This window comes from Leptonychotes weddellii, chromosome 1 (assembly GCF_054177405.1).
Source record: "Leptonychotes weddellii isolate Sample4059 chromosome 1, ASM5417740v2, whole genome shotgun sequence".
Lineage (NCBI taxonomy): Eukaryota > Metazoa > Chordata > Mammalia > Carnivora > Phocidae > Leptonychotes > Leptonychotes weddellii.
Genome location: NC_138369.1, coordinates 49,824,034 through 49,837,205, shown reverse-complemented (window position 1 = coordinate 49,837,205; position 13,172 = coordinate 49,824,034). Strand labels below are relative to the sequence as shown.

At 44.8% G+C, this 13,172-nt stretch overlaps 1 protein-coding gene across 2 annotated transcripts in view; it reads left to right on the top strand.

Annotated features, from left to right (window-relative positions):
• Positions 1-6,881, top strand: part of KBTBD12 (kelch repeat and BTB domain containing 12) — a 73,497-nt gene extending 66,616 nt beyond the window's left edge. For both annotated transcript variants that reach the window (XM_081823089.1, XM_081823085.1), the window contains one exon: positions 4,022-6,881. In XM_081823089.1, the coding sequence (XP_081679215.1) occupies positions 4,022-4,203 (182 nt within the window). In that variant the 3' untranslated portion in view covers positions 4,204-6,881. The remainder of the gene's footprint in view (positions 1-4,021) is intronic.
• Positions 6,882-13,172: the final 6,291 nt, after the last annotated feature.

The following is a 13,172-nucleotide window of genomic DNA, read 5'->3' as shown; positions in this document are numbered from 1 at the left end:
TGAGGATTCTCTCTCTCTCTCTCTCCTTCTCCTTCTCCCTCTGTCCCTCCCCACCCCCACATGCTCACTCTCTCTCAAATAAATAAATCTTAAAAAAAAGAGTCTCCCCAATAAACACTGAAATGAGCAGAAGGAAGCAAAATTAGTGAAGAAAACTCTCTACTCTGAAATTGTAAAAGGCCCCAGCCTGCATTAATTTGAATAAGGGCACCAGAAGCCTTCACCCAGCTAAAACAAAGCAAAACAAAAACGGTAAGCCAGTGTGGCAATGATAAAAGATGCATTCCAAGATGATGGCAGAACTAAGACAGAAAAGGCTGTTTCATCTCCATAGGGAGTAACAAGCAAGAAGACGGAACAGCTGTCCTGGACACCTGTCATGCTTTACGTGCCGGCGGACTTTCTAGCAGCACTGCCCAGGGCCAGAGCAGCCGGCTGTGTAAGGAGCCATGGTAGCACTCTGCCCTGACGGAGCCTCCCGCCAAGCCTCCCACTCTGCTCAATCTGTTGAGCTACCTTCCTTCTAATAAATCCCCATTTTGCTAACGCCAGCCCAAGTTGGCTTCTGCTGTTGCTACCAAGAACCCTAACTGATTCAACAGGCATGACCCTTTTGCATTTAATAGCCTTGAAATATATAAAATAGAAACTTTTACAAATCATAAAAGGATAAATCCACAAAAATTGCGCGGACTTTAAGATAACTTGCTCAGAAATTGATAGATCAAATAGATATTTTAAAAAACTGAAACAAGGGGCGCCTGGGTGGCTCAGTCGTTAAGCGTCTGCCTTCAGCTTGGGTCATGATCGCAGGGTCCTGGGACCGAGCCCTGCATCGGGCTCCCTGCTCGGTGGGGGGCCTGCTTCTCCCTCTCCCACTCCCCCTGCTTGTGTTCCCTCTCTCGCTGTGTCTCTCTCTGTCAAACGAATAAATAAAAATCTTAAAAAAAAAAAAAAACTGAAACAAAAAGAGATGTAGAGCTTTGTGTTAATTTAAGCTAATTACAATTAAATAAGAGTTCAAAATCAGTTCCTCAGTCTCACTAGCTACATTTTAAATTATTCAATACCACATGTGTCTAATGGTTGCTGTATTGCACAGCATGGATTATATAACATTTCCTTCATCACAGAAGGTTCTACTGGACAGAGGTGGAGTAAAGAAAATGTGATACACACACGTGCACGCACAGGGGAATTTACTCAACCATTAAAAGGGAAGAAATCCTGCCCATTTGCCACAAGGATGAACCTGGAGGACATTATGCTAAATGAAATAATCAGGACACAAAAAAACCCAAATACTATACCATCTCATTTATATGTGGAATCAAAAATAGCCAAGTTCAAATGGTAGTTGGAATGGTAGTTGCCAGGGGCTTGTGATAGAGGGAATGGTGATGGTGGTCAAAGGCTACAAACTTTCAGTTATGAGTAAGTTCTGAAAATGCATAGCATGGTGACTATAGTTAACAATACTGTATTGTATATTTGAACTTTGCTTTAGTGTTCTCACCACACACATGCGCACACACACAAAAGTAACTATGTGAGGTCATGGATGTGTTAATTAGCGTGATTCAGGGCCCTGGGATGTATATCTTAAACATATACAATTTTTGTCAATCAACCTCAGTAAAGCTGAAAAAAAGTAAATATTCATTTTCATACCTAATTTTGTATTTGTAATTTTGTAATATTTTCCTAAAAGAGGACCACCAAATTTGTATAAGATTTAGGTCCCACTTATTGGTCTCATCAATAAGCTGTAAAAATACAGTGATACCATGATGTCCTCCTTCATTCAAGAGCTTAGTAGTTATGGTCTTAAGGACCACATATCTGGGTGCATATTCTGGTTCTGCCACTTCTAACTGCATGCTGTAGGCACAGCATTTAATTGCTGTAAGTTTTTCCTAACCTGTAAAACTGGAATAACAATAGTACCTGCTCACAGGCTTATTATGAGGATGATATAACATAATGCCTCAAATATAGCCAGCACATTAAGCATAGTACATAGTAAGCATAGTACACAGCAGACATAGAATGAGTATCAGTTCTTACTATTTTATGGTGTTTGGGGAGGGAAAATTCTTTCAGAAAATGCAGGTGAAAAAAAAAATTTTCAGAGAAACAAAATCCGGTAGACCTCCTCTAACATATATACTTCAGGCGCAGGAAAAGTATCTTAGATGAAAAGTCTAAGATGCAAGAGATAATGAAGAGCAATGAAAGTGTAAATGTGTGGGTTAATTCTAAATGAACATTTACTGTATAAAACAATAATGATAATGTCTTGCAGAGCTAAAAGATATATAGAATTAAAATGCACATCAACAGTAGCTAATAAATTAGGAGGGCAGTAAATATAATTAAACTATTCTAAAGCCCTCCAAGAAGAGGGTCAAGTATTGATTATGTTTAAGTCTTGATAAGTTAAGTATGCATGTTTTACTTTTTAGGATAACCACCAAAAAAAATAGAAACAGGGTTTATAACTTCTAAATCAGTAAAGAAAGGGAAATGGAATGATAAAAAAGTACTCAGCCAATCCAAAAGATGGCATTAAAGGAGAAAAGAAAGAACAAGCAAGACAAGGACAATCCACAAATGAGGTGGTAGATATAAACCAAAATATATCAGTAATTGCATTAAATGTAAATGGACTAAATGCTCCAATTAAAAGACAAAGATCATTAGAATGGTTCTTAAAATCCTACTTTTTAGAATTTATAATATCAGTCAAAAGAATGGAACTTATTCTAGAGTACAAGGATCACTCATAATGATAAATTTATAAGTGGTAAAATTTATATGTACTTAATAACAGACTCAAAATGTGTAGACTAAAAATTGACGGTACTAAAAGGAGAAACAGACAAATCCACAATCTTAGTGGGATATTTTAACACAGTTCTCTCAGTAACTGGAAGAATAAGCCCACAAAAATCCATAAATACATAGGAGGGTTGGCTAACATGACTCAGTGAATGTATATGGAACACTGCACCAAAAACTACAAAATAACCATCCTTTACAAGCACACATGGACCATTTTCAAAAATTGACTTTAATATGCAAGGACTGGGCACTTATGCATACATTATCTCCTCTGATCATCATAAAATTGTGAAATAGTCATCTAGGCTGGAAATCTTCCATTTGCCCCTCCAGACTCACTCTGCCCCATTCTCTATCATGCTCTATGTCCTGTGAAGTTGACAAATACTGGGTGTATTCACAGATGCCCTTCTCCTCTAGCTTCTGGTTGAGTACATCCAGTGGGAGGCAAGAGCAGAGATTGTTGGGTGAAAGGAGGGTAGAGTCAGGGCATTTATTATCGCCGCCCCCTCCCTGTGGGGTTTCTGAGGATGGCTGTTACATCTTCCCTGCCTACGTCTGCTCCTTCCAGGCTGTACTCTTTCGACAGCTGCCCTTTCCAAAGCAAGTACCCATTTTCCCTCTTGCTGCCTCTCAGGTCTAGGGGTGGTAATGGCCCTTGCTATTCTTAGTGGGTCTTCCTGAACCCTGCCCACACCTTTCCAAAAGTCCCTTCAATAAATTCTCTTCAAATCACCCACTTAGGGTGTGCCATTTGTTTCCTGCAAGAACCCTGGCTGAGTATTAGCATCCCTGTCTCCCTTTAAGGAAACGTAAGCTTGGGGAGGTCAGCAACTCACACAAGGTCACAAGCTGTATCTCCCCCTAGGTGTAGAAATAAGGACAATTTCATCCCTAGCTCCAAACATTAATAAATTATTAAATTTAGACAATGGTATGCCCTGTTAATATACCAATTATTCAAATAATTTTTGAATGTGAGTTGTAACATCGCCTTTTTTAGTTTCTTAAATGTTAGGGGCACTGTGTCTTCCATTTAAAGTATGTTTATTCAGTTGTTTGTTCATTAATTTTTGGTGCTTGATGCCTTTTAGAGGAAGTTGTTCAATAGAGTGAAGATGACCTCTGAATTTCATACCCCCATGATATTTTGTCTTCCTACTTTGCTATTTTTCAGATCGACATGAGGTTATCTCCAAAGAAATATTGGAGCTGGACCCATGGGAAAACCAATGGAATGTTGTAGCCATCAATGTCCTCATGCATGACAGTTATGATGTCTGCCTGGTGGCCAGGATGAACCCCCGAGACCTCATCCCCCCACCTTCAGATCTGGTGGAAGAAGGCAATGAGCACTGAGGTCAGTGTTTGCTGTAAGACCTCCTGCTATGTCTGCACAGGAGGCATTAGGAACAAAGAGAGCCCACGGGCACCAGCCAGTCACCCTGGACATGTGTATTACATGCATAGCGGCCCATGTGCAAAGCAGTGTGTGCTGGATGCTGTGATAGGGAGTGTGCAGAGTCTGCACTCAAGGACCTCCAGTTGGCTAGGATGGACAAGACATTACAAGGCCAGGAAGCACAGGAAAAACACAGGGTGAGTGCCATAGGAATCAAGGGATGCAGGGACCTCACACTGCTGGGGACTCAAGGAGAGCATTGCCAAGGAGCAGACCTTTTACTGGGGCCTCGGATGGTGAAGAAGCAATCCCAAGGGTGCAGCTCATGGGGACATCACAGAAACAGCTGAGCCACAGAGCTGGGTCACGGGGACATCACAGAAACAGCTGACCAGAGCTGGGTCAGATTGCCTGGGCCATAGGCTCTGCTACTAAGGCTGGAAAAGGAGATTGTAGATAAGTGACCAACACCTGGAAAAGCAAGGACTTTGGACCTGGTCTCTGAGCAGGGGAATCATCTCAAAATCTTGTGATGTTAAAGGAAGACTTCTCTCTGCACTCTGTTCCAGTTTCAGTCTTACAGAGACTTTCTATTCTCGTGTAGAGACTTTCTATTCTCTTCTACTACAGCAACATTGCCCAAAATGGGGCTAGTGTTGGACCACAAGTTCCTAACAGCCCAGGCACTCAAGCCTGACCACAGTGAGCAAAGAAACTCCACCCTCAGCCAGGTCTGTGTCAGGGACAGATATGGGGAGCTCTGCTGCCCTGGCCCACTCTGGGGGTGTCCTAGACTAGACTTATCCAAGCTTCCTTCCAGCACACATGACCTTCTGCACGTTGGCCCTGACCAGGCTCTGGTGTGGAGGAGAGAGCAAACACACCCCTTTGGCTGCCTGCTCTCTTACCTAGCTTTGCAGTATCTTCCCCAAGACTGCCAGTAGGGATGGAGCTGCCTGCTTCAGCCCACAGTTGAGCATAATAGAAAACAGCCACTCCCAGAATACACTTCAGGGGTGATATTTAAACAACACATGGGGAATCCATCTATTTTACTTGCCATCCATACTTCTGAAAGCACACTGGATTCAAAGAGTGCATTTTGGTAGCTGTTCCTCGATAATTTCTCCAGAGTTTCCCATTGCACCGGGGTCCTTTTTAAACAGGAGTGGTCAGTAAATTCCCTAGAACCTTCCCAGAGGGAGACAATGCTAGATTGAGACAGCTCTTGTCTAGTGCCGAGCTGTGTGACCGTGATGACCGTCAGCCCATGTTCCCAGGTTCCAGCTGCTAAACCAGGCAGAAGAGGCAGGTCCAATGAGAAACCTGCTTCTGCCAACATGACAGGGGTCCACTTAGACCCAGCACAGGTTGTCCCCAAATAGGCCAGACTCTAGGAGGGCGGAGCCACACCTGTCACTTGGCAGTGGCGCCACTTTGAACCTGCACTGAGCAAAGTGTACTTTTAGGCAGTTATGCATGCATCCATTCCCTAGTGTTTATACAGAGGGTTTTTAAGAACACTTCTTGCATGAGTTGAAATGAGTTGATCCTTCTCCCTCGTGGAGGCTCATAACCAGTGGGGTTTTCTTCTTGCTGCAAAGGCAGAGCAGTTCCTCTGAGTGGGCTGTGCTGGCTGTGGGCAGCCGTGGTTGCGGAGAGCCCCCCCCACACCCAGCTCTGTTTCCCCGACTTCCTCTTAACAGAACCACTGTGCCTGTTCCACCCATGAGCATATACTAGAAGCTGCCACACTCCCCTGCATCAAGGAGGCCTTGTCAGTGTGTCATGATACATCTTGTCAATGCATCGGGTTCGAGATCTAGGCTCTAGTGCCAGGCTTGCTACTTCACTAGCTGTGTGATCTCTTGGGCAACATAACCTTTCCAAAGTCTTATTTTCCCCATATGCAGAAAGGGGAGAAAAATCATTTTTAGGGTTGGTATGAGGACTGAGTGAGAAAGTGCTGAGCAAAGTGCCTGTCAGATACTAAAACAATAAACAGCTTTTAGCTGCCATTATTTCTAGAATCATTATCATTGTAATCTGCATTTCCCAAAGCATAGCGCCCACAATGACCCAGTACTTGAGTGGACTCTCGTGGGATGGTAGGGGAGCTGTGCATTCATGTGAGATGGTTTTTCATTTCCCAGACTCACACTCAGCTCCTCCAGATGGTGTGCAAACAAATAAGCAAGCTTCGCTTTTAGTATCCAATTGAACCCCTGGGTGTTTCTTGTCTGACTTTCATATTTGTTATTAAACACAAGACACCTCTACCCTCCTGTTGTCAGAGACTGTCAGGGATTCCACTTTGAATTCCTACCGCTCCTGTTTTCACCTCAACTGAAGGCCATCTCTTCATACATGAGGGGACATGTATGTCATGGAGTACTCTTAGAAAACTTTGACTCTTTGCTAGTTCTTATCTTTGTGAGGCAGGATTTCTGGACACCGAGCATAGAACACAGTAGGGAAACGATCTGGATGCCGAGGCTGGCAAGAGATGGCAGCCGTCAGCACATCCGGGTCCTGCTTGCACCCACTAAGAAAGCACCACTGTTCTCACTGATTGACTTTATAATGAGCAGATGCTTTCAGTTTGAACTTGCAAAATAAAAATTTACTAATGAAAGATCGCTTTTGTTGTTTTTCATATTGCAATTCAATGTAGATTTCTCTCAAAGAAGGGGTTCCTGTGCTCAGGAAGTACTGAGCATCCCAAGGAGGGCAGGGAGGGCTGACTCACCAGAAAACCATAGGAACAAGCAAGGTCCAGAGGCCAGGGCATGTGAGGGTGCAGGGGCTGGAGGTGGCCCCATTGCCGGATGGTTAAAGCACAGGAGGGTATCAGGAAAAGGAGATGAGGCCAATCACAAAAGACTTCAAACGCCACACCAAAGAGTGGTTCTCTGCCTCGGCACCCGGGTTTCAGGCAAGGAGGTCCTACGGGACCACACTGCGTGGTGGACAGACAGGGTAAGAACAGGCACGAGTCCCTGTCACTGAAGCCGAGCTAACCTGGCAGCAGGGAGTTTGGAACAGCAAGTCCTTTGTACAGAAATGGAGTGTGTCTGGCCGATTCAGAGAGGAGGGAGATGCTGGGGTCTTTACGACAGGACAATGGCCAGTCAGCCAAAACCAAACACCAGAAAAGCTTCTAAGGGGTCATGCCCCTCCACCGGTGACCCTGAAAGACAGCCACCACCCAGACGGCTTCTTCAGCAATTCACACCAGGCCCAGCTGGGGATCACCAAGACAGAGGAGAGGCTTTGGGATATAGTCAAGTCCCCCCACTTCTTTGCCAACCCTAGCAGCCCCAGCTGGTCCCCATCCTTGTTCGCAGTCACAAGGAGGCAGTCCCAGCTCATCAGGAAATCCTGCATGAACTGGTTGTGGAAGCCACTCCTTGCACCATGGGCTAGTGTAACAGGCCATATGGCACAGTCTCCACCCAGGGGACATGGAGGGAAATCTCTGGAGGGACTTGTGGAAGGGTTTTCTCTGCCGAGTCTTTCCAAGTCTGCGTGTCCCTGGAGCTGCAGCCACTGCCCTGTGGTGATGAGGAAGCAGACGGAGACCGCCGCGGTTGGTCCACAGAGGGGACAGGATGGGGGCATGGAAAGATCCAGGTCCTGGGTACCACCCTGGAGCCACTGAATGACCCAGCCATGGGACTCTGTGCTCCACGCCACTTGTTATGATAAAGGTTCCCAAGTGGTCAGGCCTCCTTGAGTTACGTGCAGCCCAAGATTTCCATACTCCAACCTTCGCCCGCCACAGCCACTTTCTCCTGGGATGACATCGGACAACCTAGCCAAAGGGGAGGACTCAAACAGTCCCGGTCGGTCGCTGGGATGTCTGGTGACGAGGTATCTTCATTCATCGCAGTGAGGTAAGTTCTGCATGCCGGGCCGATGGTTCCCAAGCTACCTCTCTTGTACTTGCCTCTCGAAACTTCGACATTTTTATTTACTACTAATCTCACCCACCACCTGTCTCAGTGAATAAAATGTCACTGGGGCGCGGTCACGCTGCTATCCCATGGCAGCAGCAGAACCCAGGGGTTGTCATGGAGACCTCTGCCCCACAAAGCCTAGAATATTTACGATCTGGCCCTTCACAGAAAAGGCTTGCCAACTTCCAGCTCATTCCATCAAATTTTCTTGAACAAAAATATGAGCTAAGGGAATATATAAATTATAAAGGAAAATAAATGCCTATTCCTTTGTTTTTGTATCTAAATCATGGTTCTGTTCCATTCTGCTTTCACTCAACAATATAGCTGAAAAAGAGTGTGCCATACACTTTCTTTTTACCAGACATATACCAGATTTGTCATAATTTCTCTAACAAATCACCAAGGGATGGGGATTTCAGCTGTTTCCTCCAGCTGTTATTTGAATAGTCAAAGAACCTGGTCTTTCTCACTCTTCTGAGCCTCTGAGCTATGATGCAGGGCCCTGCCCTCAACGAGTTCACGTTCTGGAGGAGGGAAGAAGGCAAACATAGGTGAAGTGACATCTTATGAGAGGTTAGGGTCTACACCCACAACAGGAAAAGTGTAGTGTAGTTCAGCGTATCCCTGCATTTGTTTCTATCGCTGCCAGAAGAAACAACCACAAATTTAGTGGCTCGGTACAATACAAAGCTGTGATCTCACGCTTCGGTAGTCTGGAAGTCTGAAATGGACATCAGTGAGCTAAAATCAGGGTGTCCCAGGACTGCGCTCCTTTGGGAGGTGAGGCTCTCTTCAAATCCACATCCTTGCCTTTTTCAGTCTCCACAGGCCACTGGCATGTCTTGGCTTGTAGTCCCTTCCTCCATCTTCAAAGCCAAGGATTGCATCTGCTCTGCCTGCCCCAATAGCCTCCTCTGTCTCCCACTTCTGACCCCTCCCCATCTCTGGTGGTATCCAGGTATCCCGCCCAGGTATCCAGGATCATCTTCCCATCTTAACGTCCACTGGCCGGCAGCTTAATTCCCCTTTGCCATGAAACATTTGATATGCAAGGTTTCCAAGGATTAGGATGTACACATTGGGGGGAAACCATTATTCTGCCTGCCACACCACCTAATGCCTAACATTCCCATAGAGTACGTCTGTGCACAACCTGTACAGAATTTCACAGACACACCAAAGGTTTGGGGCCCCAGGGTTAACAAGGCCAGTGTAAATGCAGATGTGTGACCATGAGAGCTGTGGTCTCTGAGACCTCTGGGACATCCCTATGGGGGTTGCGGGGGAACCATGACAAGGAAAGACCCTCCTTGCCTGCAGGATTATTTCCACTCTGCTTTAACATGAAGCCTCTGATATAAGCCATAAGACTCGAAGAAGTATAGTAACCACCAAACACAAGCCATAACCTAAGTTAAATGCATCTCTGGGACAAGCAGAGTGACCCAAACTGCAAGGGAAGCCCAGGGAAGAGGACTCTTGGCTTTAGGGGATCCTGGGGGCTCACAGGGCAGGAGACCCTCAGGCTTGAGTTTGCTGGAGGGATAAAGAGGAAGGGGTTCTATGTTCAGGAGCAGCCTAGCATTTCCCATTCCCCAGCATGGGAAAAGGCCTGGTGTGTTCTGGATATAGAGAGAAGTTCTGTGCCAACAGTATGTGGACTGGTGGCTGGAGAGGCAGACTGGGCCAGGCTGGGAAGGACCCTGGGTGTGGATGCATGGAAGCCAGCATGGGATTTTATAAAGATCACTTTGATAGCCATACCTCAGGATGGACAGGAATAGGTCACCTGATAGAAGGCTGTTGGCAGAGTCCAGGCAAGAGGCCAACAAAGGTGGAACAGTGGGAATGAGGAGACAGACCCCATATTGTTCAAGGATTGACTGCACAGTATAAATGAGTAGAAATTTAATTATAGTGTACCACTGGGTCTGAAATGAATGATTTTTTAAAAGACAATTGACTGTTTCAAGAAATGGGCAGAAGACATGAACAGACATTTTTCCAAAGAAGACATCCAAATGACCAACAGATACATGAAAAAATGCTCAACATCGGGGTGCCTAGGTGGCTCAGTTGGTTAAGCATCTGCCTTCAGCTCAGGTCATGATCCAAGGGTCCTGGGATCGAACCCGGCATCAGGCTCCCTGCTAAGCAGGGGGCCTGCTTCTTCCTCTCCCTCTGCAGCTCTCTCTCTATATATATAATAAATGAATAAAATCTTAAAAATAAATAAAAATAAATTTTAAAAAATGCTCAGTATCACTTGGCATCAGGGAAATACAAATCAAAACCACGATGAGATACCATCTCACACCAGTCAGAATGGCTAAAATTAACAAGACAGGAAACAACAGATGTTGGTGAGGATGCAGAGAAAGGGGAACCCTCCTACACTGTTATTGGGAATGTAAACTGGTACAGCTGCTCTGGAAGACAGTATGGAGGTTCCTCAAGAAGTTAAAAATAGAGCTACACTATGACCCAGCAATTGTACTACTAGGTATTTATCCAAAGGATACAAACATAGTGATTTGAAGGGGCACCTGTACCCCAGTGTTTACAGAAGCAATGTCCACAACAGCCAAACTATGGAAAGAGCCCAGATGTCCATTGAGAGATGAATGGATAAAGAAGATGCGGTTTATATATACAATGGAATATTAATCAGCCATCAGAAAGAATGAAATCTTGTCATTTGCAACAATGTGTATGGAACTAGAGGGTATTATACTAAGTGAAGTAAGTCAGTCAGAGAAACACAAATATCATATGATTTCACTCATGTGGAATTTAAGAAACAAAACAGATGAACACAGGGGAATGGAAGGAAAAATAAAATAAGACAAAATCAGAGAGGGAGACAAACTATAAGAGACTCTTAACTAGAGGAAACAAACTGAGGGTTGTTGGGGGGCTGGGGAGATGGGGTAACTGGGTGATGGGCATTAAGGAGGGCACTTGATGTAGTGAGCACTGTCATATGTAACTGACGAATCACTAAACTTTACCTCTGAAACTAAACAAAATAATAAATAATAAAGAAAGAAATAAAGAAACAAACGAAATAATAAAAGACAATTGACTGTTTAAAGTAAAACTGATGACAGTTATTGTGGGATTTATGACATATGCAGAAGTAAATTATGTAAAAACAACAGAGCAAAAGATAGGAACTGAGAAATAAAGCATATGCTATTAGGAGGGTTTTGTGCTGGGGCGACTGGGTGGCTCAGATGGTTAAGCATCTGTCTTCGGCTCAGGTCATGATCTCCAGGTCCTGGGATCGAGCCCCAAGTCGGGCTCCCAGCTCAGTGGGGCGTCTGCTTCTCCCTCTTCCTCTGCCTCTCCTCCTGCTCGTGCTCTCTCTCTCTGTGTCTCTCTCTCAAATAAATAAACAAATCTTTAAATTAAAAAAAAAGGAGGGTTTTGTGCTCTATAGGAAGAGGTATAATATTATCTGAAAGTAGAATTCAGTAAGTTGACGGTGCATATTGTAAACCCTAGAGCAAATGCAACAAAATAAAAAGGTACAGCTAACAGCAGTGATGATTAAAGGAAATACAGTTGCTAGTGCAAAGGAGACAGGAAAAGAAGGAAAAGGCACAAAGAACAGAAGCCACATCGAAAACGAAGAGCAAGATGGGAGATGTAATCACAAACATATGGATACCTACACTAAATATAAATAAGCTAGACACCCAAATAAAAATTCAGAGATTATCAGACTGGTGGATAAAAAAAAGCAAGATTTATCTTGAAATAGAAGAGGCCGGCAAACTCTAAAAAGATGTTAGGAAGAGCTCATCTAATCAGGGCGTCTAACCTCTGCAGGGTATTCCCAGCAGCGTCAGCTGATGCAAACATAATGAAAGCCACATCTATCATTTTAAATGACCTAATGGCGGGCGCCTGGGTGGCTCAGTTGGTTAAGCGACTGCCTTCTGCTCAGGTCATGATCCTGGAGTCCCGGGATCGAGTCCCGCATCGGGCTCCCTGCTCGGCAGGGAGTCTGCTTCTCCCGCTGACCCTCCCCCCTCTCATGCTCTCTCTATCTCATTCTCTCTCAAATTAAATGAATAAAATCTTAAAAAAAAAAAAAATGACCTAATGGCTTCATTAAACAAAAGGAAATGGGTAAAATGAATTTCAATAATACATTTTGTCTAACTCAATATATCCAAAATATTGTCATTTCAACACATAACCAATATAAAAGAATATTAATGGGATATTTTACTTTTTTTTTTTTTTTTTACTAAGTGTCCAAAATCCAGTGTACATTTTACTCCCGCTGCACATCTCAGTTAGGACAAGCCACAGTGCAAGTGTTCAATACCTTCTGTCCTTCCCCTCCTGACAGCCACTCACACTGTCCCCTAGTCTCCAAAGAACAATGCAACAGAGACATGCTCACCTGTGTCTACTGCAGGGCCACTGTGAGCACTCAGGTCCTCCGCACCCCCACCCTCTGGGACATCAGAAGGCACGGCGGGCTCACGCTGGCTTCCCCTGCCTCTGCCAGCTCCCTCGCAGTGCAGTGCGGCTGCGCAGTCCCGCCTGCCGCAGACACAAGGCTTTCTGAGACTCCACCCCCTCCAGCACCACCCGTACCCCACCGGCCTTTCTAATGTTCGCCCATATGGTGAGATGATACCTCCTTGTTATTTTGATTTTAATTTCTCTAATTACTAATGAGTTTGGGCTGAGCTACTTTTAAAAGAATTTCTCCCACCTAATGGTCACCAGTAACAGATTAGCTAAATAAATTACGTTGACCACTCAATGGAGGACTGCAGAGTTGTTAAAAAGAACGAAGTGTGTGTGTACCAACTGAAATCATTAAGTGGGGAAACGGTGCGGTGCAGAGCAGAGTGGTGTCCTGACACCGGTGTTTACAGACAGCTGTGCACGTACAGAATCCTCCCCCCCGACCCCCCCCCCATTAACAGCGGTCATCTTTG